The sequence below is a fragment of the Nestor notabilis genome, unplaced genomic scaffold (assembly GCF_000696875.1).
Source record: "Nestor notabilis isolate BGI_N333 unplaced genomic scaffold, ASM69687v1 scaffold11951, whole genome shotgun sequence".
Classification (NCBI taxonomy): Eukaryota; Metazoa; Chordata; class Aves; order Psittaciformes; family Psittacidae; genus Nestor; species Nestor notabilis.
The window spans coordinates 5,382-31,960 of record NW_009913383.1 but is presented as its reverse complement, the minus strand read 5'-3'; the positions used below and the strand labels follow the sequence as shown (position 1 = coordinate 31,960).

The 26,579-nt window shown below is 38.9% G+C and overlaps 1 protein-coding gene across 1 annotated transcript in view; it reads right to left on the bottom strand.

Moving 5' to 3' along the window:
- ZSWIM6 (zinc finger, SWIM-type containing 6) overlaps positions 1 to 26,579 on the bottom strand; it is a gene marked incomplete at its 5' end in the record, with an annotated part of 50,247 nt that overhangs the window by 23,223 nt on the left and 445 nt on the right. The window contains 6 exons of the mRNA XM_010023176.1: positions 9 to 155; positions 449 to 625; positions 2,174 to 2,353; positions 16,599 to 16,749; positions 17,262 to 17,410; positions 26,439 to 26,576. Of these exons, the coding sequence (XP_010021478.1) occupies positions 9 to 155; positions 449 to 625; positions 2,174 to 2,353; positions 16,599 to 16,749; positions 17,262 to 17,410; positions 26,439 to 26,576 (942 nt within the window). The remainder of the gene's footprint in view (positions 1 to 8; positions 156 to 448; positions 626 to 2,173; positions 2,354 to 16,598; positions 16,750 to 17,261; positions 17,411 to 26,438; positions 26,577 to 26,579) is intronic.

The window sequence follows — 26,579 nt, the reverse complement described above, 5'->3', positions numbered from 1 at the left end:
ACATTTACCTTTCTTCTGAGCCCGGAACATTTCCAGCTGTTTCTGCTGCTGCTTTCTTAGTGTATTAACAACAGCTATTGCTAGTCTCAGTGCTTCTCGTGGGTATCCATGAGATCGTAATGCATCCACCCTCGCACAGGCTGTAGGAACATGTTCTAAAATGGAGACAATAATTGAAGAATAGCAATGCTTCCATGTCTGCAATGGTCTGTTTTGCTTGGTTACTCAAAAGGGCTTTTCTGTTTGGGTTTTTTTGTTGTTGTTGTTTTAAAAACTATGCAAGAGAGACTTAAAGGACTACTTCTGAGCCAGCATTTCAAGGGACCCTCTGTTCTTTTTGCCAGGCTTTTCATTCATCTCCCCACCAGCTCCCCCCCCAAAAAATAATGCCATAGAAAATGAACAAAGAAGCAAGTCATGGAAACGTCTTTCCGGTTTAGCCACTTACCATGCCAGAGGGGCCACCCCTGAGAGTCAAAGAGTAAGTTTTCAGTGTCGTCATGGTAACAGTAGTTGGAGTATAGGTCACTGCTGATAATGTGCTGTAAGTGGCTGTCCTGCCAGTGCAGATCGCATGCCTCAATGGCTCGAGTGAACACCGTCCGATGTGGCCTGTTCGATGAATCTGTCATTTGCACAAGTTTAGAAAGCTGCATCAGCTTTACTCATTCATATGTGAATCAGTCATTCACAGTATTCTTGTCTTCTGCCTATTCACCACCCCCAACCGACAGCAGCCTGCCTTGCCCCGCTCTGCGCCGAGCAGCCTGCAGATGACATTTCACATCCTACCGCTACCCAACAGCTCAAAGTGTGTGCCATTCACTTTGCATTCAGAGAGATATACAAACCAGCATGGCTGATGGTAAACGTGACTTTGCAGAGGAAACACTAGAGATTAAGGACACTCAACAGCATATACAAACTCCCATAAAAACAAACTAGAAATATATGGTATACAGCTACTCAAGTTTCCCCAGATTCTTTCCTCCTCAGATCCAGAGCTGCCAGGATGAGGGATAGATAAACACTGCACGAAAGATTTTTCAGAAGTGACTTTAACCTTGAGCACTTGTATAATTTTTGTCATAAACATACAAATACTGTAAAGAAAGTGAGGTACTGAGGCCATGGGACTGACATAATCCTTACTGGACATCTTCGTACAGCAAAATCACTCTGTTGACATGGCACTATGTCTACCATCATTGAGATGCTGTGTCAGAGTTACCACTAGACTGCCCAAGTTGGGCTGAACACCACAAGATACAGAAAGCAAAACACCTCTATAGGGAGTCATATGCTGAATTAACTTCTGTCCCTGGCTAGTTAAGACATTTAAAAGTGAACCACATCTACTTCCTTCAGAGGTCATCTTTCAAGAAAAAGAAAGAAGGAAAAACCCATCTAAGTCCAAACCTGCCACTTTCCAAGCACACATTTTTAACTTTGTAGTAATTATATGAAATACTTTGATAAGTACTGAGGTTTTTGAGGACTATGAGGGTTTTTCCCAGCTAAATATCCTGCACCTTCCCCAGTTATTAGCAAAGTAGCCATCTTTGCTTGAGGAGGACTGCACAAAGTCAGATTTGATAACTGCATTTTAGATTAGAAAGCCTGATTGCGAGTAAGAAAAGGCACCTCCTCCCAAGGCAGTATTGCCTCTACTCCCCGCCCCCCCCCACCTGGAAATGCACACTACACAAACAGAGCACATCCCACAGGTAGCTCACACACTCAAGTTTAATGCAGTTGCAATAGATCCCTCTTTAAATAGGTATCAAAAGCTTTTTAACTGCAAACAAAATGAAAGGCCCAACACCAGAAAGAATATAAGATATAGTCAAGCATAGAAACAACAGGCTTTTACATGACATACTTCCAAGGACATCCAATCTTCATGCAACACGTATTTAGAAGCACCAAGTGAAAAGTTAGAAGAACTAACTAAATGCAAATACTTGCTGTGAAAACATTGCAGCCCCAGCACAAAAACCCCCACCTATTTATCCCTTCTGCAAGGATAGTATTAGTGAAAATAATTTTGGCTGGTCAATCCTCAACAAGAAAGTTACTTGTTCCAGGAAAGAGTTCTGAATTCTGCAAGGCTAGAGTGTATAAGATAGAGGTTATATTATACGTTGCAGTCAGTGCATATGTTTAGGCTCACCTTGGTTAGCATTTGCACCCTGAGGCAAAGCATTGGTTAAATTGGGCAGTTCGTTTCCATGGTTTCCATCTTCCCAGGGACAAACATCCACACTGTTCCATTTTTTCAGCTGTTTTAGCCAACTGGACTTCTGCTCCAACTTGCAGTGGGGATTTAAGACTATACACATCCACAGAGCACCTGATTTTAAAAAAATTGCTAAATTATGTTTTCTATTAAAAATGCGACAGCTGATGACTAATTGCAAACTTCTATACTGTAACACTTTTTCTCCCCTCAAAGGCTACTCTGCTTGCTTCCCAGCTACACCTAACACCAGGCAGAGCAAACTCCTGACACAGGATCTTGGAGCTGGCATGGCCCATCTGAAAGAGTTGAAAGACAGTACCAAGCCAAACTTCTCCATTAAAGGGCATTAAGAGTTTGTAATGTATGGCTCATCAGACAGGAACATCAGTCAAAAGCAAACAAGAATTCACATAAAGTTACAGCTGGAAATTACCCATGTTTTTCTTCTGATTTTTGTTCTACAGGCAAAATGTTGTTTTCTATGAACAAGAACTATGCATCTTCCAGCTTCATGTTACAGGAACCAAAGAAGTGCCTTAGTAAGACATGTATTTTGTAAACATATGCTTCCACACTCGGAACCCAGCAGAAGTACTGCTGATAAGTATAACTCATTCCCAAACACATCTGGGTCTCAAGAGATCCAGAGAACACAGGTTTTGTGCAGTCTAATAGGAATAAAATATTTTTACTGCAACTATTTCAGTAATTTGGTTACACTAGAAAATTTGTTTTACATTTTATGTTTATGGAGCTCGAAGGGAAAGCTAATTTGCACTGACATTTCACATGTACCATCACTTTGGAACCTGTTCCCTGAGACTATACAGCAGGGCAGGCACTAATACATCAAGGTGTCTAGTAACAATTTTCAAATGGAAAGACTTTTCTCTAAATCAGCTGTCCCTTCATCAGCATGACCTTCTGACGTAAGTATGAAGACATGTGAAAGTGCTGTTTAGTAACAGTTCATTTGTTCATTAAGAACTTTCCTAATATACTACAAGAGATTTAGAGAATATGCTTAAACTATGCAACCTTCATGGCAGGCTGAGAAAAAGAAAGAAAAAGAATAAAAATGCAGCTGGTTCTTGTAGGATAATTATTCTCACATTCAAGTATTCTTTTGCTAGCTAAGAATGTAAAATGGATATGCAGAGCACAGGCCATCCCGTTACATTCATTCCTAAAGTAACTCAGCATGTCGGTATGCCACAGCACAGGAGCCAGTGGAAACACAGCCTGATCTTTAGGGTTGTAAGTCCCCCGCTATTTAGACCAACATGGAATGGGGAAGTAATATCAAAGAGATCTGACCACAACAAAATATGATATGGTACAGTGCAGAACATCAGAGGGACACTACACTGCAGATCATTACTGTATAGTAGTCAAATACAGCAAGTTTAGTACAGCAAGTGGGTTTTGTTTTGAAGTGTCTGAAACTTGCCATGGGAGTGAATAAGGCCAACAAGATTCTTAAAAATTTCTTTTAAAATTAAATCAATACAACTTTCTTTAGACACATTTGCCAACATACGTCACTCTCCAATCAAATTACAACTGGTTCTTGTTACTAAGCATCAATGCATTCAGCACTGCTCAAAACAGGACAACTGTATTCCTTGCAATATTCAAAATAAAACAGAAGATGGGGCATACTGGAAAGCCCCAGTGAATAGTTAACTTGGGCCTAATTACTTATTTTCAAATTCAAGTATCACTTGAGGGCACTAAGGAGACACTGTACCTCTCAGAATCCAACAAAAAAATAGCCCATTTAACACTTTGTAACCAGATTCCCAGTGTTTTCAGACTGACGCAAAAGCAAAGTGGAATAATTCAACTGCATTTGGTAACTATTTCAATCATCCAGCAAGGCAGAACACACAGTACTAATTACATCATGTCCCTACAGAATGAACAGCCTTTTCTTTTTCCACATCTCAGAAACACCACTAGAGGCAAAGGAATTCACTTTTCTTCAGAAGCTCCACTATGCATGTGGTACATCTAAGAAGCATGAGAGGGAAGAAATACGCCAAAGTACCAAAATCCTTTAAAACCTTCTTTGGCTTAAACAGGGAAGCTACGTCATACCTAACAACATCATTAGCAGTCATTGTTTCAGAAATCCAGGCTATTTTTATGCAAATGAAGCACAAGGACAAGTGTATTTTTAATAAACCTCACAAAAACCACTTGAAATTTCAATAGGGCCCAACTGCACCCTGGTCCCAGTGACTTCAGGGTGAGCGGCTTGCACATACGAGATCTCACCCAGCTTTCAGGGCTGCTCGATTCCCTGCAGGAAGAGCAGTGTGAGACAAAACTGCCCCACAAGAAGAGAAGGGAACGGAAAAAGCCTCGGGCTCAGCTCCTGTAGTGCTAAAAAGGCTACCATCTGGGAGAAGGACACATAATGCCAATGACCCCACACTCTTCAGCCTATTTGGGTTTTTTGGTTTGTGTGGGTTTTTTGGTGTGGGTTTTTTTTGGTGGGGAGGGAAGGGCATGATTTTTTTCCTTTTCTTTCTAAATCTCCCCTAGAGTGTGTGCATTTGCCTGTATTCATATTTCTTCCCCCTCCTGCTCCCTCAGTGCCTTCCCCCTCCCCTGACATCTGCTCCATTCTGGCTCTTTCAATTCACTGGTTCCTGTCTTGCTCCTAGCACTGAAAAAGTCTGAGGAAAATGTTCATTTGTGCTCAGATTTTTACCACATGCCAACTGGAAGGAGCCTGGAGGATACTCTTCCTTTTCCATGCTGCTCAGTGGAAGCCCCCCTGAACTGGCCCTTAAATGTCACCACCAACCTGAAAGCTTACACTGGCCTCAAACAAGAGACTCTCTGTTTTCTGCCTAATGGCTCACATATGGGGAAGCTGCTGACCATGCTTACCCCTTACTACAGATAGACTTAAGGAATAATGAAGGGCATCTACTTGTAATTTGTGGGGAAGGTACTAAATCCATTTCCAGTGACTTCAGCCTGAAGATTCTGAACTGGTAACTGCTGTTCCAGCAGTCTATGCTCAAGAGAAGTTTCCCAAAATAGAAAGTGGCATTCTCAAAGTTTACCTGTTTGACTAGGTTTAGTATCACCCATGCCACCTGCAGTATGAACAAATGTCTCATTAAATGGAAAAAAACCCGCAACCCAAACCAACAAAAAACACCCAAAGACCAGTAAAACCCAACCCCCAACCAACCAACCAGAGAATGTGTTTGTGTTTACATATTCTGTTGTTCTAACCGAACTCTCTCTCTTCTTCCTGCTCCTTTTCCTCGGGCACCAGGTATCTTTTCATAATGGTCCTCAGCAGGCTGACACATCTTCCCTCCCCAGCTACATGTTACTAAACTAAAAGTAAACTTCCAATTTTGAACTCTTGACTGAGACCTAACATCTTTCCCATACAAAACTCCTCACAGCACAGTGGCAAAGTTATCACAACCCAATATATGAAAACTCTTCTCACAAAAGGTAATTGGAAAATCTGACATGCTGTGGCTGCAATTTGATATTAATTTCACAAGGGAACGAATATTAGAATTGTCATATTGCACTGAGAAATTGCCTATTTTGATTCAACACTAATCCTCTTAACCTCGAAAAAGCCAGCTTTGCCAAAACAGACCTGTGATTCTTGAAAATGCATGGCTGTCTCTCATGTTTAGTGTGCATGACACTATGAAAAAATAGGTTACATTACTGTTTTACACAACGCATACCTTCCTTGTACCTACAAGAGAACACCAGTGTTTCTCAGTAGACACCCCTTCCTTTGAATTCATGGGGGAGAAAGGGACAGTGTGCACTTACACTGATTAGGATTTAAAAATGCAAATTGAAAAACATTAAGAAGTATTCAGTCACTTTAAAAGTAGGTGTTACCATAATTACACATCCTGTCTATGCATGTATTCATGAAGCCAAAGGAAGTCTAAGGAATGTATATAGACTCTCCCCAGAGAATAGGCACTACTTAGTTTTTGTAAACCCCATTATATTCTGCTGTTGCCGCAGTAAATGGGAAGGTGATGATGGAAACAGTTTTAGTAGAGTGCTAGGACACTGACCACGACTGAAGATCCAGTGTACAATTCTGTTCAACTGTTTGATTACAGTCTTCCCAAGAAATCTGCTCTTCCTAGAAATTCCTGTCTTGTCATGGCTGCTGTGTAGCTAAGCTTGGGTCAGCATTTCCTCATGCATAATACGTATGTAATGGCTGAGACTTGTCCTTTACTTTATAATTTTATATTTAACATACTTAAGATCAATCCATTAACTCACAAAATTAAAACAGGCAAAACCCAGATGCATCCCTACAGCGACATTTCTTTGTCCCTTCCATTAATGCACATCTCTCAAAAAATAAAACCCGTTAAGCTACCTGGTTAGTAGCATTTGGTATTTCAAAGAAAACGGAGCCAGGTAATCCAGATCATTCCTGTTGTGCAACAGACAAGCCAGTTTCGGCAATTGCTCCACACTTGCCACTGCACTCCATTTGAGCCTAGTCAATTCTATTACAAAGGCATCAATTTCCAGCATTGGAAGCTACAGAACAGAAAAAATTCTAGGAGGCAGAACCTATGACCCATTCAACTAGATGCATCAGCAAAGGATTTAAGTGGTTTGTATCTGTTTTTTAAACACCGGGACAGCCATTTGGAAACCTCAAAGAAGGCAGTGTGTGGTATTTGTTGCTTCTCAATGAGAAGGACAAGTGCCTTCAGAATGACTGGCAACGCCACCTCCCTCCTGCAGGCAGGGAGAGAGCTCCGCCAGAACAAAGCATAATCAGGACTCCCACTGGAGAACACTCCAATTAAACAGTTGCTTTTATGGAATAGTAAAGATAGGGAAAGCACTTCAGTGCTGTTCTCTCCTCGATAAGAAACCCAAGGAAAAGTGCTCTCAGCATTCAGTTGGATCCAAGTTGCAATTTTATTCATAAAAACAATTCCTTAATGAATCCTGGTTTCTCTGTGCAGCCTTCAAAAAAAAAAAAAAAAAAAAAAAAGCTTTCTATGGGTGCTGTGTTTCTTGGAGAACAGAATGTTTCATTTTGCTCTAATTCATTCTATTACCGAATTAAACTTTGATGTATTGGTCTTGACAAGTGCTTCATACTGATTGTATTGTGTATGATAGTATAATCACTCCCCATGCATTTCACACTAGCTGGCTGATTAATGCAATAGATTACCTGCAGCACTGATGGCAAGAGGGAATCATTGCCCTTCCGCACATTGAACTCCAAACGTGCATTTAGAGTGGAGATGTAACCCAGGGATAAAAAAAAAGTGACCAATTTCTTAATTTTCCTTTTCTCTCTTACTGCATCCTGCTGCTCCAAGGGTTAAAGGCACACGTGTGTTTGGCTGAAAGGAAATGGGTATTTACATACTGAGATTCTATTCTAAGTTATCATCAGCTACTAGTTCTGACCTCTATGTGCCAACTAACAAAAAACCTCCTGCTCTCATCTTCCTACATTTTTAACTTTCAGCACAATAAAAAAAGGAACTAACCAAGCACTTTTATCATTTTGCACAGGCCTGTTGTTCCAGGTTATGCTTTAAGTTTGTTTTAAAAACTTTCATCTTTGCAGACACTCTGCCATCTGATAGAAGAATTTCACGCAAAACCAGAAATTTGCTTTAAAGGTGCGGTTTACAGTATCATAGCCTAAGACTACAATCTCTCAAAGAGTTATTCAGGATCTGTAACATGTTCATCAAATTCCCCTCTATGCACCTATAGCACCCTATGCACCTAACCACTGTAGCAAGGCATAGGCTATTAGTTTACGAAGTCAGAAGAAAGTATAAAGCACCTGCAAATGAATCTCCCCGATTAACTTCCCCAATATTCGCAAAACCATTCATTTGTTCATAAACCACCAACTGAAGGTAAAAGCATGGCTAATACTACCACAAATAGTACAAAAATACTCCTTTACGAGTATCTTAATATGATTATTCGCAGTTTTAAGTAGTTGGCAATATTTAGTTAGGTGGTGAACAATGTGTTCATGCTCAAAATAGAGATCGGATATTTTAACTGGTAATACACTGAGTAGTCACAGTCTATTTTCAGAGACTGTTAAGTTTCAAGAAGAAAAGTTAATGTGACTAGAGCTATAAATACACTAACCTACCTCTATTTAAATTTATCATTGTGATAAATTCCTCTCAGATGATGCAAATCTGTAAAGTTTGAGAAGTTCAAACAAAACAAGATATTCATAAAGAGATGAAAATACCTCTTTTTTTTTTTTATTTTCTTCCAGAAAAGTGGAGAAAGTGCAAACACTCTCTTGCACAGGGGAAAGTTCAGAAAAAAAGTGTAATTGCCACAACTGCACTCTCAGAATGTAAATAACCCAAATTAACTGGCCAGAAGAAGCCAATGTGATTATCCAGCCTGAATTCCTTCCCACTTTAAGTTTTCTGAATTATTTTCATGTTTCAGTCCGAAAGTGATTGTTGAGTTTTACAGAAAACAGTATACTTCAATTAAGATTTCCAATACAAGAATCTAACACAGCTCCTGGTTAGCTTATCTACTGTATGGCTACCACAGCTCAAAATTCTAACCTTACTTCTGGTTTTCTAGTTAAATCTGCCCAGCACCAATTACGTTTTTCAGATACCTTTTGTTTGTTTGGCAGAAGTGTCTCCCCTATCCATTCTTTTAGTCTATGCAGGTATCTTAAATTACAAAAGATTTCCTTTGTGTTGCTTTGACATACCTTTGCAGTCTGAGGTTCTTTCACCTCTCACTTTAAATTATTTTCCCAATTTTTCAGTTATTTTCCCACTATCCATTCAAGACAAAAACCAGGAAAATAACACGAGGCTGGATTGCTGGACCACAGTAAAGCTCAGAGAAATCACTAAAGATTTAGTAATTGCTCTCCACAAATACATTTCTTCTCTCTAGCTCAGATATTTACTAGAAGTGGTTTTGGAGAATTAAATGGAAGCTCTATGTTACTGAAGAATTAAAAATAAAGAGAGCAAGGAGAGAAAATACTGCTAGGTACCAGCTTGGGCTCATAGTAAAACTGCCCTTAAACCTTGACAGTCATGATTCCACAGTTAGGGCCACAAGTTTTGCTCCAGTTCCAACACAGAACAATTTTTAGGACATTTATAAGTAATTCAGTTCAATAGCTTAGGAATAAAAACTTCAAAAACTGTTTTAATGTGGGTAACTTCAATAAAGTTGGCTCCCACTATGAAAGTACCTTCCATCCAACTGAACTAAGTAAAAACTCAACCTTTCTGTGTGGCATTAAAAATAAGCCACTCAAACTATGCTTATAGACTAAAGTTAATTACTTGCACCATTATTCCTCAAATCTGATAAACGCAATAGGAAAGAACACCCTCTCTGGAAGTAGCTCCCACTTACTGCCATACTCTGGTCTCATACAACCTCATTTCAAATACCATTATGGCACATGCTAGTAATGAAGTAGGAAGGAAATCATCTTCAGAGAAGATGGACAGAAGCCATGTCTGCAGAACTGGAGTTTGGCTTCATTCACCAGCGAAATGAAGATGACAACAAGAACTGAGACTCTGGGGCCATAACAGATATTTCTTTAAGTTGTCATCCATAACTCAGGCCATAGAGCCTGTCTTGCAAAGCTCAGATACTCAGAAGTACTGTTAATTAAGTGCCTCCAATAGCACAAATCATTCAAATACATTGACATATTGCCAGCTTATTCTGTGAAAGAGCAGACATAACATTAAGCGCACGAGTTGACAGCACACGTGTTTTATAGCTGTATGGCAACCACACCATGGCAGCTAAGGCTAAACAAAAGAAACAGAAGGAGTATCAATTCAGCAAAGACAATCTACTGGATATGACATAGTCCAAGTATATGTAAGATATGACTCTACCTAAAAGTACCACACTGAAAGACCAAGGCAAATGGGCAAGCCATGGTGCATCCCACCTTCTATGAAACATAGGTGTTCTTACAGCTTTCACTTTAAAGCCAGAAATATATTACATGCAATTGACTAATCTAAGCTTAGAAATTTGAAGCTAATTTTCTGCAGGTGCAGGGCACTGGTATTCTTCTTAGCTTTAAGACAGAACATGATGGAGTTAGCACTTGGGATACTCCAAAAAGTAACGAAAATACGGCACTCAAATTTGAAACTTGGAGCCTTGCTGTATCATTCTTGAAGTATCATAAAATGTGGGGAAAAGTGAATGTTTCTATTGCATACGTGATCCTAAAAAGGGATTCCACAAAGTACACAGCTCCAGAAAAATGGTATTAGAGTGCAAAACCTGGAATGAATGATTAACTTTAGTGATTTGTCTTCATGGCAGCCCTGAAGGCACCAGGAAGGAATACCCCTAGGGGCATATTGGCAAAACCCCTAGCTGCTTTTGTCCTCCCCCCACCTTCCTCCACTTAAGTACTAAGCAGAGATAATCTGTTTAAAACAGCTGGCATGTCCCATTCATACAAGTTTGTCTCTCTGATTGCAAAGGGAAGGAATGCCTGACACAGAAATATAGCTGGATAATAGCTTCATTTAGTTAAGGTTAAAAGAATCTAACTTGGTATTTTCTAGACATGAATACAGATTGTTTTATCAGAAAAATTCAGAGTGGTTTCCAAATTAAAAAATAGCATTATTTAACACTCAATCATTAGTTTGCTCATGGCAAAATAGTAATTAAATCTCTCTTAATTAATCTGTAATTATTCCTTGCCTAAACTCAACATTTAGAATTAAGTTTAAGATGAGGAGCAATGTGTTACTAATAAAAATGTAAACATGATATTCAGGAAATATACTGTACTATTTCTCTACATGACATGACTTTAACATAATATTGTAGTTTTGGATTTTAACTCAGAAATGTATCACTAATCCAGAAAGTAGAAAAAATAATCAGCAAATGTGAACTCAAAGTAGACCTTCAGGCTGTTTCAACATTTAAAAGCAGCTCCCAATAGACCTAAATGCTAGTGAAAAACTACCAAGTCTAAGCCTGCTAGAACTAGCAAGGCAAAGACATATTATTCTGCTCAGGAAAATACCGTTATAACAACCACCCGTTTAGTATGCATAACAGAAAGGATTCAAAGGATGTCACTCAAGAAAGCTTTATGCCATGAATAAGGCTCCGGCAATGTCATGAGAGGTTCCTACACTTAAAAACTTCAGATACCAACAAGTGGTTGAGGTATCTGAGGACTGGAGAAGCTTATGCATTAAAATTGGAGACCACCCAGCTCTAAGTACAGAATATCTTTTAAATTCTCCTCAAAATTATAAAATAAGAGGACCAACAGAGACCACGATCAGCATGATGCAAACTGAGAACACACTGACCAGTTTTATCCACTGCCTTGTAAGAGCTCTTTGGACATGCCCTCCTCCCCATCATATTTTTGTTCCACAAGAAACTAATCTTTAAAAAAATCTAGCTTTCCCCCTTAAGCACTTCTTAAATATCAAAATGGATAAAATCTACTAGAAATGTTTGTTTTGAAACATGCAAATTATATGAAGTTTCTTCACCAGAAAGGCAAGCAGAAGGATATAAAGATACTGAAAATGGTAGTTCGCCAAAAGAAAATCTGATCCTGTAATCTACGTGTTGACAAGCTGTTGGGCTCCATCACTCCACCAAGCAGTAGATACTTGTCTTGGATTCTTCTCCTTGACTGCTTTCATCAGATTAAGCATCTGGGATTTAATTTAACAGTTTCAGCTTTATTAAGCTGTCACAAGAGCAGCCCCACTTTGATAACAGTAGCTGCTCCAATTATGGCTTGGTTTAGGGTTGACAAGTATAATGATTCATTCGTGGCACATGAGAAGCAATAAAAGGTTGTTTTGCATTACAGCTTTAAAAATGTGGGCACTTTTTTCATTTAATTTGTCACTTAGCTTTTGCTAAGAGGACATTTAAATTGCAGTAAAAGGCAAATGGGGCTTTTAGTTTAAATGTAATCCCCATATTTAAATGATCCGTAATGGCGCAGTGTTCAAGTGGTAACACTATTGTTTCACAGTGGGCCCTGATGGTGACATGTGACATTTGTATTCAGGTCCTGTATTATCCATGTGGCTAAAGGGCTTCCAATTTCATTTCACAGCCAGAAGCCTGCAGAAAACACCAATTAACTTTCAGATCCCATTTGCCAACAAAACTCAGCCTCTTCCCAGTATCGGGCATCTGGCAGTGCTCAACATTTAATTCCAAAGCAGAGACTTGCAGTCATCATGATCCCTGGATTGGGGCACAAAGTCAAAGTTTCCCCTTTTCTTAAGGAAATATTTTCACTTTTATAAATAAAAAGAAGCTTTTACTTAATTTTTTCATAGATTAATATTAACAAGTGACTGCTATAGTAGTAAGACTGCATGGTTCATTTTTTCCCTCAAGACTACAAAGAAGGTTAACTGACATTTTCTTCAAATGAGAGACAGTGGCCCAACAGGCATCTGCAGATATTTACTATGCACTTCCATATCCCCCCGTTTCACCAATGCAACTTAATTAAAAAGGCAAACCAAGGGACTTCATGTAATTAATCGTTCTGATATACTCAAGTCTTCAACCATGGTCACCAGGAGTTAAACACCTAAAGACCAGTATGTGAAATTTACCTAGAGACACAATTTAAACAGCAACTACGTGAAGAATTCCAACTCTGCTCTGAACTCTGGAAAGCGCATTCATATATTACTTTCGCAAGCTGGAAGTGTTCACCAGCGTATCACTGAAGTTGCATCTAAATTCTTCTAGTATCAAAAGTGTATGAGCACGCCTTATAGCTTTGACCTCTAACCTTGATTTTACCAGTACTACACCTCTGGAGTTCTGCAAGTAGTATTTACCTCAACCCATTCTTTGATGTACAACAGGGCAACCTACTCAACATAATTATCGTATTCTTCCTCACCATCTTTAAGAACAACTAGCTGGTTATATGTAAGGCTTCTTTGTTAACCCAAGGCTTTTGAATCACAAACTGCTTACAGAATTAGGACTTTGTATTAGAAAACTGCCAGGTTCATACTTAGATGTGATAAATTTGTGGGGTTTGGGTGGGTGTGGATTTTTTTGCTTGGTTGGTTTTTTGTTTGGTTTTGTTGTTCTTGGGGTTTTGGGGGGATTTTGTATTTTAAATCAGCACCTTCAAACACAAAACCTGGTATGACTAGCACTGAAGTCAACCATTCACTATAAACTTCAGCGGGAACCCTGATCAAACGCCAGCGTGTCCTTCCAGTACTCTTTGCCAATGCCACGCAGGAAGCATCAGTTAAGTTCTAATGAAAGGCTCAAGTGACCCAGTCAAGGAGCAAAGCTGAAGTTATTTAAGTACGCTTAAAATCCTATGCCAAGATAGAATTGACAAAGTGGCCATATGCCTAGCACTTGGCAGACAGCATATCACAGCAAGCAAGCCAGCCTTTATTAAGCAGTCTATATTTACATTGTTCTAATATCCTAAAATCCTCCATAACTACAATTTTAAATTGCTACCTACCTGTGAAATAAATGAGAGATAAAACTTTTTTTTTTTTTAAAGACACACATATGCCACTCCCAGATTACTCCAAACACATAATACAAAAAGTTAAGTATGCACAAGCCTGTCTCACACTCTTTGTTGACATTTCAGTTCTCTGACATCATAGAAGATGACAAGACAGGAAGCCAACATGATTTTAGAACATAACAACATCACCCCCTTAAACCTAATGTCTGAGTTATCTCTGACACTACTAGCACAGATTATATGTTGCTAGGGCCAGCCTGCCTTTCCTTCTGCAGCCTGCTATTTAACTCTGGTCTCCATTAAAATATCCTTCAACTTTTGTACATTTACCTTTTCTTTCCCCACCTCCCCCACCCCGCCATAAGAGATGCACATTTCACCTGGAAAAAGGGACACGAGTGATACTCAAGGTGACATCCTAGAAAAAAATTCATCGCAGCTTGTAACTTTCACACAAGGTAGAAGTCAAGCTGGAGAGATTCATCCAATTAACAGCAATTCTGAGGGAACCTGCTAACTACCAGTGGAAGGAATCCTAGTGGCATGCTGAAGTAGACAGTTTAGCAACACAAACAGTAGCTGGAGGTGGAAGAACCAAGATCTACTCTCAGCCTACTGCACACCTGAAGGGATTGAAATGTATTTGTAATTTAAACCATGGTACACAATCAACATATTTTGATACTGTTAGAGGCAGCAGATTTGCCTTTGACTGCAAATACAGTAGCTGAGGCAGTGGTGAGGCTGGAGGCTGCACTGATACTCTTTGGGAATAGCACCTGTAATTCTGATTAAATAAAAGTAAACTAATCAATTAATTAAAATACTGCTTATTCAATGCTGCAAGGCAGAGAGATTCCATCTCCTCTTCCTTCAGACAGGTGCTGTCAGGAAAGTGATGTTAACATGAAATTGATGAAACAAGGAGAGGAGCTACTAAGAAAATTTAACAAAACCTTTTATGTTTATTGGCAGAACGTGGTAAGACTGCTACAGGTAACAGATGGAGAACACATTTCTGCCTCTCCCACCACCTACCAGCTCAACCCACATAAGCAATGAAGCATGAGACCCTCCAGTTCTCAGTAAGGTAGGATACAGTTTTGCTGTGTACATGCCCAGCTAACCACGTGCCCTTGCTTGGCAGAACTGTTACTGCCCAACAAGTCAAGGCATCATAAAAATGACATACTAAAAGGGTTGTTACACTTGAACACAAGTAGTTATATCTACACTGTCTCTGACAGAGCTTTACCTGCTCTGATATAAAGACTTTCCACCACAGAAGTCTATAATCTTAACTAGATAGGTAGTGCTTTATTAGTCTAATGCTTCCTTTAGAGCAAACAATTTATGATAAGAGGTTATATCCAGTCTTAGCCCCACCAGTCAGGACACAAACAGTCATGGCCAACTTTCATCTTCAAAAGTAGAAAACTTCAGTTTTGCTTCTGACACTTCCTTTCTAAATGAATATGTTATTCTTGCTTGGATTTAATTTCATTCAGTTGATTTTGGACCTTTAAAACATATCAAGAGCATTACGGTCTTTGGCTCTCTTCTCTGTAGTGTTTACATAATGTCCCACAGGGGATCATCTGTAAGGTTTTGTTTGTTATTTAATGTTCCATGCCACATATGCCAGGCATAGCAATATTGACCAGAACACATCTCAAGACAAAATCTAAGTCTAGACTTGAAATGACTTTCCAGATTGAGTGAGAGCTCAAGTAACACTCCAAGTTCCATGAACCAGAAGGCAATTTGAGCTGTGCGTCTTCACGATGTTCTGAAAAAACCTCCAAGGCAGCATCCAAAAGCTTACTGCAGCTGAGATACAGAAATTAATCCCTTCACTCATACACTCAGTGGATTACCTTTTAGAGAAACTATTTACCACTATATTTTAAATAATTCAGGTTGCCTTTTATCACCTCTATCTTCTACATACTTACACTCCAACTGGTTAGTAGTTTGTTCCAGTACCTTACTCCAAGAAACACAATGCTTGAGGTTACTTAATAGTCTTTCCACTCACCTACCCATCTTTAAAATCTTGTTGACATTTATGTTCAAGTTGTTTTGAACTTCCCCTCTTTACGACAAATTCCTATAGTTTTGAGAACTTCTGAAAGAGCAGTTAAAAACTGCATTAGTGAGTTTCTGGAACACTCTAGAGGAAGTGTCCTCAGACTGTACCAATTTAAATATTCCTTTCCGATTTCAGCCTGTGCTCCTCTCTCCATTGTACAGCTAGGTCATGTAGCTGGTCACAACTGACCTTTCCTATAAACCAGTGTTAATTGTTCCAGCCCTCTTAATTGATCTCCTTTCCTACTCAATAATGGACTTACACTCTCCTTTGTTGCTATCTTCTCATAGTCTTAATGAATCTTTTCTTTTTGCTTTCTATTTCTCGCTAGTTGTGAATTGATTTCTTCTTTAAACTTTTCAGTTCAGCACTAGTGGCTTATAAACTTATCCTCCGCTGGGTAGCTACATTTCCACTATTTGCTTTATTCTTTTTATATCCTAAGGTACTTGCAACCTGTTGCAATTGTACTTGTTTCATATCATGCTTCCTCTCCTCCAACTGTAACTGTCTCACACCGTAGATCAGAAATTCAATTTCACCCAACCTTAAAACTGAACAAGGAGAACTGCAGAAAACTCTTAACCTGCTTTACCTGGTACCACAATAAAGTTTCTCTCCGCCCCAAGTATGTAATTGTTTCTTCATTATACATATGAACAACTAAATGATTTTGAAGTCTGTGCATTTACCCAGTTCATCCCAGAGCTGCCTATACTTGTCAGTCATTGCAGTTCCTTGTTGTCTCCAAAGTGACAGACGAGGGTCAGCCATGAACTGTTCTGTTATCAACGTCAACATGCGGGCTCCATTTGAATCTCTCATCTTTAGCATCTCTCGCACCTAGGAAACAAGTCTTTTAATACAAACTTGAAAAAAACAAAGAAATCACAGGACAAAGAATATGCTGCAGAGTAAAATATTCCACCTCTGTTAAAGAGGAAATGTAATTTATATATGTGAAGTGTTTAAGCACAAGAAATAGTCTGCCTTCCCAAATATAACAATTTTTGGTTTCAGTAGCCTATTGCAATAATCAAAAACTTCTTCCACAAGAAATCCACAGGTGTATTATGCAAGACTAATTTCAACAGGTTTCTCCAACATCTTGGGAGTGGGAAGGAAGAGAACAGCGAAGCTGCAGATGGTTGAATTGTTATTTCATGTTCTTACACTGATCAAGACACATCAGATTGCAGTCCATTGCTGTACAACGCATTATTAAGCTGCAATCATGTTCCCAAGGCTTTGTCTTTTTTTAGAACAACAGGACCTTGAGCAAGACTCAAACAAGTGCTGACTGGCTTGGGGAACGGGGGAGGGAAAAAAGGGAAGGTTTAGAGTATTCAACACACCTTTGCAAAAAGCAAATTGAGCTGCTTCCCTGATCCATGGTACCCGCCCTGGGAGAGGAAGAGTTTAACCTGTTCTTGGACTTGTTCCTCATCCAAATGCCAGCAGTTTTCATCATCTATGCTAGCGCCCGCTGTTGGGTCAGGAGCACCTGCAAACAGAACAAAAAGAAATCATTATATTCTATATGAAGAAGAGAGTTTAATGGGTCCGGGGAGAGGACTACTGAAGAGGTTTTTGGATTTTTTTTTTAATGTCTTGGCTTTAATCTAAACATTCTTCAAAACGGACTTAATGTCTTCTCAGCAGTCTTAAGCACTTAGAAAATACAGCCATGTATTTTCTGTGTAAACTGAAAAAAATCATACCTGTAAATTCAGCTATGAAAAGGTATTTAAAAAAATATTTTATAACAAAACATTAAAATTAAGGTGAGTTTTCTTCCTCCCAGGCTCAGCAGCTATACTAGAATGCTTTTACAAAGAAAATCAGATTTCATGTAGTATTTCAACAACTGTGATGTTAAAACCACTCTCCCCAAAAAACCTGTGTAATTCCTGTACCTTCGGCAATCTTGCTCAGGTTTAAGTGACTGCTAGTGAGCGCTGCTATTGATGAACATGAGGAAAATCATCCCCTCGGTGCCTCTGAGCTGTGATGGCTCTGCAAAGCTAAACAAAGAGTAAAAAAATCCCCAAACAAATCCAAAGTCTTAAAGCACTAAATGCATTTCCATCATAAATAAGAGTTACAGCTGTGTAAGACTGTGGTGCTTCCAAAGGGGCTTTTTTCCATAGGCAATGTCATCAGCACAGAGTCAATTCAGTATTAGCCATATGTGAACTGAAGTGACTAGGTTTACATCAGGCAGTGCTTTGGCCACAGGCTGCTTTAACTCAAATTTTGCAGTATAGATCAGCGATTTTCCACTGGTGGCCTCTACTAAAGGCTGACAAAACTAGAACAAGTTCTTACACCACCTAACAACCTGTATTTTTCTGAAGAAGCCTGTACCTCCACTGGTTATTTTGTTTTTAAAGGCATTCAAATTGAAAAGGTTGAAAAGCACTTGTCTAGACTGTCAGGGAAACAACTCAAGGTAGCGCATCACCCTACCAGATGTAAAATACTTTAAGCATGCCCAAGACTCAAGCTAACTTGACATTTTGATCCTGGGCTTGTCACAACCATGTAATCTCTATCTCCATTAGGTTTAGAGAAGAGGTTAAAAACTGAACCATGTTACACAATCTATCACTTCTAAATCCGAGCCCATGTTACCTCTGCAGGAAAAAAAGAAATTAAAAAATAAAAATAAAAATAATACCGGCAGGGAAGGAAATTTACACAATCAGATTTGTAAAAACTTCCTTTTTCAAAGAAGTCCTGAGAACCTGGAAAGCAAAGATAGCTGCAACTCTTCAGATATTCAGAGATTAAACATTGATTCAAGCCATCATCTTACAATTGCAGCTCTGCCATGTAGGTGAAGCTTTTAAGCGGCCACAGGGAATCCTGGAATCTTTGTTTAATGAAAATACAACCAGAAGATTCAAAGGGTCAGATGGACGTCTTGTCTACTAGCTGCAGCAGCAACTTCCTCCAGCTTCAGAGCCTAAAGCTGGAAATGCTGCATAGCAATGCAGTGTACATATTGACACACATACACGTTTAGATTAATTTAAATGAGTAAGGAATTGTATCTTTGAAGATGTGAATGAACTCTCCTGCCTTCCACAGGAACCATAACAGTGTCTCAGAAGACAGGAATCAAGCCCAAGATTGTACAACCACCAAGAAATGAATAGCCTCCTCTTCTGCGAGTGCTTCTGTCTTGAGCGTGTCAGTTTTAAGGTGCTTTCAGTCAGCTACACGAAACGCATACTGGTCACTTTTCAGTTGCAAAGAACGAGATGAAAAGGGAAATTAAGACACACAAGAACAAGCAGTGCAGCTGTTCCACAGACCCAGGTTTGCAGTATCACCTTCCAAATAGTTTAAATATTTCACTGCTTCAAAACACAGAGGAATGATCTGTGAAAAGGAAGTATATAAAAGCACCAGTATACAAAATACACTTACATGTACCCGTCACTTCAATGGAAATCTATCTTTAAATAATCTTAGTATGGCCAGTTTTAAATTGAATTAAAAATAGCCCCAGACTCCTCAGCTAGGCTTCCCTATAGAGGGAAAAAACAATTCCTTCTGTAACTGTTTACATTTTTACCAAAAGCTCATCACTCAGTTTGTGCTAGAAGGTTAAATTTCAACACAGCTACCACAGATTCTTTAACAACAGTGTTCCTTTACAGGAACAAGGGCACCTGCTGCCCTTGGCCACCAGCGTTGCCCCCACCAAGGCCTCTTATCCCACCATGATCCCAAATACATCTTCCACAGGGGCCTTGCATCACTATACTTACACCAGCATTATTTTCATGCTAGTAGGCTAAAAGACTGAAGACACCAAGCCAAGGGTCTGAGCTCTCAGATGCTGTTCAGCACATTACTACAGATACGTCTTTTCAAGATCACTACGTTCACTTTCAGACAGTTAAACACTGATTGATCTAGCCTGTCTCCTCTCCCACTCAAACACAGATCAACCTGGAGCAGTGGACAGGATTTCTGCAAGTGCCACTCTCCTTCTGAAGACATGGGACCAGGTGAGTAGACAAGAAGCTATCTGAAGAAGCAACTGGAGGGAGCTGCCTTTGGACTTGGAAGATGAAGCCCTAGGAATAGCCATCAGGAAGGCTCAGGCTCAACATCAGGCAGAGCTGAAGGTTCAGCCCAACAGCAGCGGCTTCTCTTGGGGTGCAGTTCAGCCCCAAAAGGGCACCACAAGGCGTCAGCAGATGGACAGTTTTGCTGCAAAAAGAACATGGGCAGCCCTGAATTAAATCTCTGCATCGCAGTTTGGTACCAAGACCAAATTCCGTTCCCCGCTTGTAAACTGGGGAACAGTATTACTTACGTGCTTCAGAGGGCTGTCATGAGGGTAAATTAGTTCACATTTGAACTATGAAAGTGAAAAGTACTGTATAATTATACAAAATATTAAAACCTGTAATTAAACTGTGTCAGTTTAGACACTAACACACTAATCTCCTCCCTCCAACCCCTGGCTTTAACTTCGGTCATGACTGGTCTTCAAAATAGGTTTTGTGTCATGTACTTATAGTTAAATATAATAAATAAAGCATTTATAGTCAGCATACAGATACAGCCATACATACTTACTCATGCTTTTACTAAAATTACTAAATTGCAATGTTGGCAATCAAAGCAGGAATATTGTGCACAACTTTGCAACACCTAAATAAATTTGAAAACAGGGTAACAGCTGTTTACATTTATGGTCATAACAGGTTACGTGTAAAATATAATCAACTCCCAGGTTGTAAGAAGCAGTAACATTTAAAAAAATAAACACTTTGATCATTTACATAGCAATTTTAAGAGCAACTGCTTTTAAAATGAGCAGCCATATTCAAGAACTGTTGTATATTGAGAACTTAACCTTAGAAAGTAAGTAGAAGCAAAACAAGGAGCACGGACTAAAATAAGCTACAAATTGCCTATATGGCAAACAACTTAAGGACAGATCAACAGGAGGTAGTCTTTAAGAAAAACTGCTTCCCTGATCCTTACTTCTTAAGTATCACAAGAGTTGTCTTCAAATGAAACCGTGACAAATTGCTCACTCATATCCATATTGAAACCTTTTCAAACTTAATTTTATACAAATTTAATTAATTTCAGTATACAAGTGAATTGTAGATCAGTTAGATTTTATTAAATGTCATGTCATGGAGCACTAGGAAGAAGATATGGAAAAATTATTACAAGCAAAAAGCATGACTTAGTACTATGCAAAGATTGAATGGTACCAGCCAGAAACCAATACTGCTGTATGCTGATACACAACAGAATACTGATTTTATTAACTTAGTGTGCAGAATTATTCTAAACAATAATTATACAAACTCAAAGATCATAAAATTAATGACTCTAAAATATTATTATGCCCTCGATTCCCCAAATGATTCAAAGTTTAGACATAAATCGCTTCATCTTTTACTTAATTTGGGAACTCTTGGGTGGAATATAACTCCATTCGGCAGCACACAGCGAACATCAACTGCTGAGAAGCAGTCAATGCTATCAATGGAAAATATGAAGACAGGACAGGGAATGCTAAGTTGCTGTGGAAAGTTAATAAACCCACAACAAATCTTTAACTTCCAAAAAAATCTTTCCCTTTCATCTGCACATACATTATAAAACGTCAACTTATCTGCTCTGCTGCTGATACGTAACTTCTCCTCCTAAAATCTAGGCCTCACAAAGCAGAAAGTTTCAAAGTCTACTTGTGTGTGGCAGATAAAAACTTCCTATCAGTACAGACTAGAATGCATTATTTTAGTTTTATTTTTATCTTCATTGTTTCACTATTCCAAAATCTCACTATTTTCTATATAACAAGTTTAAATGTTTAATGTATCTCAAAAAAATTTCCTTAAAATATGAAATTCATAAATTTTTCATATTATTGTGCCGCTATCGATCTTTCATTTTATTTTATACTATACTGCTTATTAGTTTTTCTCAAGTTTCTGAAATTCCTCAAGTTTTGGCTAGTCTTGTTTCTACTTCCTTCCCAAAACTGGTTGACTAAACAATTCTCATACAAAGCACTGGAGCACCTCACTTTCATACTTCTTGGAAGGAAGCTCACCTGCCATTTCCTGTCTTCTTTTGCCTAGTCTCTCAATTTTGCCAGTTTAAGCAGGGCCATATTAAAGATTCCACTTTTTTTTTTTAATAATGTATCTTCTTTAACATTTCATGTCCTCTTTTCTAGTAGATATGAAACATGCTGTACTCAATTGTTCAGCCCTATCCTAACCCTACAACTTTCCACTAAGTTAGTTAAAAACACTAATAATTCATAATTTCAGTTAAAACCAGTAAGCTCATTTTAAGAAATATTCACCTGCACCTCATAACTGCCCTTTGGAATTAAAAACAGAGGAACCATGCTAGATATTCCAAAATCTTCTTTTAAAGCAATTTTTTTTGGTAATGTTTCCTTCCTGAATGCCACTACTGTCACACTGCTAATATACATTACAGATCAGTGTTTCCAGAAGATGTACCTAGATCTGCCTGGATACATACAGAAGCAACTACCCAGGTACCTCTGCTTCTCCGAAGACGAATGTACTTAAACTGCTTTCTCCCAGGTCCTCCTTCTTAAATTTCAGTTCATCTTCATGTAGGTTCGTACTAGTGACTCGTATTGCGAGTCAGAGAATCAGAGAATAGGAGAAAGCCTGGAGTAATCCATATAGTTCTTGTAAGAGCAGAGATTGGAACAGCAGCACTAAACACTCAGGAAAGAACAATACAGCTTAAAATATAAAAATGAAATTGGTTTGCTAGGCTGTCCTTACACCAATAAAAGGCAGACCATCTTACACTATGCACATAATAACAAACCAATGTTAATGAGAGATTAACATGCAAACAGACCTTTCCCCACCCCCCATCTTGCAGTTACTTTCCTATTTCCATTCAAATTCTCAGCAACATGCTCTGACCTTCCAACCAATTTACTTAAGTGGAAGTATCATATCTAAGAAAAGATAAACCCAAGATGATGAATCTGGCTGTTAGCCCATCATCCTGACTGCTCTCTTCCTAGTTTAACCCACCTCCCAGCATTCTCTGCTACAACGGCACAAAAATTAAAAGGGGAAAAAAACACCTCAGCTAAGTGGGATCCTAATCTTCCTTCAGCTTCCTGAGTCAACAGCCCCAAAATGAAAGCCAATGTGAAGCCAACAGTTTCGCAGTGCTGACCTCAGGGTACCAGTATGAACATCTACAGCTGTCTTGAGTACAGAAGGTTAGACCCCACAGATCTCCAGTTTTTAAATCATCAGGAAGATGTAGCAGTACACGAGAAAATCAGAACATAATAAACATTCTAAAAATATAAGAGATGCTTTTGTGCTTTAACAATATTCGAAGCTCTCTCATAATGTAATTACCACCAAGTGAAAATTAGCATGGCAAATACAGAAGAGGATTCCAAATAAATCACTCATCTCTCCTGAAGAAGTTACTGAATAGACAACACATTCCCATACTTCTAGCACTATTCCCTTATTTTTTCCTGCAGTGAGGCTCAGTCATGAAGCAAGAAAGGATATTGCATCATTTGCATCCACAGAGGTACTCAAAAGAACTTGTCACTTCAAAACCCAAGTCATCAGTGTAAGTCACTTCACTAGTTCCCCCAGTAACCTCCTTCATCTAGAAAGTGACCGAGGCCAATCATCGACTGCTGCACAAGGCAGAATTTCAAGCAAATGAACAACTATCCAATTCACCTTTTGTTAAAGTACTGCAGATCTGTTCCATCTCCCTATCCAGCTCATAAGCAAGTCAACAAAACCGCTGTGCTCAGAACTCTTCCAGGTCCCAGATCATTGTAATGTACAAATAAATAGTACTCAAGAGCTGTTTTGTTTTGCCTATTGCTGAAAATACATAATAGAACTTGTACAGCTACCATGAGACGAAAGGAAAGTAAAATAAAAAGTTGTATGTAAACCCCTGACACTAGAACACCTCTAGGTAACACTGAAAATAATTTCCAACTCCAGATTCAGGACTTGCCTTTAATCAAAGCCGTTTCTGGTGTTTGTGTGCCTGGTCTCCTCTTGCTTTTATAAGCAAGTTTGTGTAAGTTCTTCCTCTCACCTACCTGTACCTTCAAGCAGTGCTTGAAATAACTACTCTACAAACACTGTTCAGTAAGGTTAAACTGTTCAAAGCAAGACAGGTCTACAAGACAGTTTTGTATTACAAACGGAACATCTGCAGCACAGCAGACATGACAGAGTGAACAGTGACCTTACGTTCACCAGCCTGTGCTATTAGAACCAGAAACAGATTTCTTTTATTTACTTTTTTGAGATTTCTTTTGGCTAATTTTATTATTCCTCATTTAAGGAATTTGATTAAAGGTCAAATACAGTATGAATCCCAGAAGAATGCTTACTTGCTACATAATCAGAGGAACTTACTTCTTCCTTAAAAGGATCTTGTAATCCTTTTTAACATTGAAAACATGTTTAAAAAAAAATTAAAATCAGGCCATGGTTTTATGGGAGTCTGATAGGTAAAGCAGGAGACTACAGATCCTCTTTTACAACCCAGCTTTCTTTCATAACAGCAGTTTATTTTCTCACGCTGCCTGAATCTTCTGCTTAATTTTTTGGTATTTATTAAGAAACACCAACAGTCAATGAACACACACTGCAATCTCATTAACTAGGAAAACAGCAACATGTGCAAGAAACATTTTAGTTTTGTGGATAATTTTAACCTACCCTACTCATATTCACTGTGAAATTTCATAATTGATCATCAACTTAGTTTTTTGTTTCCTATTCCTTTTACTATTTGGACTGTGATATAAACATCAAATACATCTCTAAAAAAGTACTTTAAATACTAATGAGTAATGAGATATTTTGACAATAAGAAAATAGCTGACAAAGACTAACATGCCTATGATTAGTATAATTACAGACTTAAAGCTGATGAAATTTAAGCACTCTGCAACAGCTTGTCATTTCTCTTACGTTAGCCATAGTATAGCTAATACAGCCACACATAGCCATCATCTGTCCTTCCTTTCATATCCTGCCTTCTTTTTTTCTAATCACCCTTGACTGTTTGAGTCTTCTGTGCCACTCACGCTCAACCTAAGTATTCCTTCCCCTTAGGTTCCTTATGAACAGGCTATTACCAACTCACGTGATACACGCCTTCAGCTTACAACATCCAAATATCTTCCTCTATTGCTTAATATCCTGCATCTGCTTTAGCTTCCTTTTCTTTCCACCACCAGGCAGCTCTGCCAATCACCTTCTCATTATGTTCTCTAACAACCAGTTCAGTCACCTTGCCTCTGGCCACGTCCCCATAGCCCCCAAAGCCGAGAGGGAACTGCTCCCAAGATTGACCTTATTGCAGCACCACCTGCCTGGACCTGCTAGGGTCACTGGACCCCTAAAGAGAGGAGCTAGGCTGCATGTGAGTCCTGTTATTGGAAAGATTCCCTTCTTTTGTTCTGCCTACACTGTATCTAACTCACATGTGGTTTTCCTTCTCCAGTATTAAGCAGCTTGGTTGTGTTTGCATGGCAAATTCTTTGGAAGAGTGGTCATCCCTCTTCAATATCTAACACACGAACTGTCCCTGTCAGTAAACACACCAAAAAGGTATTTTTAGGTATTTAGGTAACTTACTCCACCCGTGTAAGCTGCCTTTACGCTAGCAGCTCTGCTCACCTGAAAGGACATTTCTACCAGGTGACCTTACAGAAACACAGGACTCTAATAAACTAGATGGGTCACCTCAAACTTATCAGCGGGATCCACAGAAAAGCCACCTCAGAAGCCTCAAGTCACACCCAGCACCCTTTAAGAAATGTAAGATGTTCAGTACAAGAAACTGAGAGCCATCAAAACCACGTGCAGCAGCAAGAGCAGGAAAGATCAAGACCTTTGCTGATGCTGTAGGCTGCTGCAGCACTAACAGGACAATGGCACTGAAATAAAGGTCTTATGTTTCTTCTGACTTCATACAGAAACCAAATCCCAAAGGATAATAAAGGTATATTTGATGGATGAAGAAACCAGCGACACCTAGGTGTTTTTATGCTTTGCAATTAAAACAAAATTACACAAACCAAAAAGTCAAAAGATTAGTTCAAGAAGAACAAAATAACAGATAGATACCATTGGTAAGCTGGTAGGATAGTTCCTTTAAGCAATGTGGCTATACAAAGAATACCACTACTTAGTTTTTCACAGCTGCAAAACACAAGCGTGAAGCAGACCAGGCCACATATTAACACCGCTGGAGACATCAGGCTCATTGCTTAGGGATTCTTCTCTCTTTTCCAAAAAAGTACTGCTTTCTAAACCTTTAAAAGCAAAGGGTCAGTAACAGAATACACTTTATTAAACACCATAGAATCACAGAATAATTCAGTTTGGAAAGGACCACAGCAGGTCACACTCCTGAAAGACAAAAAAAGCTCAAAACCAAAGAGAAAATGAAGCAAAAGAAATAAGTAGTATCAGACTCACCATGGACTTGATTGATTTCTGAATTCTGAGAAAGAATTTCATCTGCTAGTTTTTGAGCAGTTGGCAAAACTTCTGTGTGGTGCACTGTGATCAAATACTGTACAAATTTTTGTAGTTGGTCTCTGTTCATTTGAAAGAGTG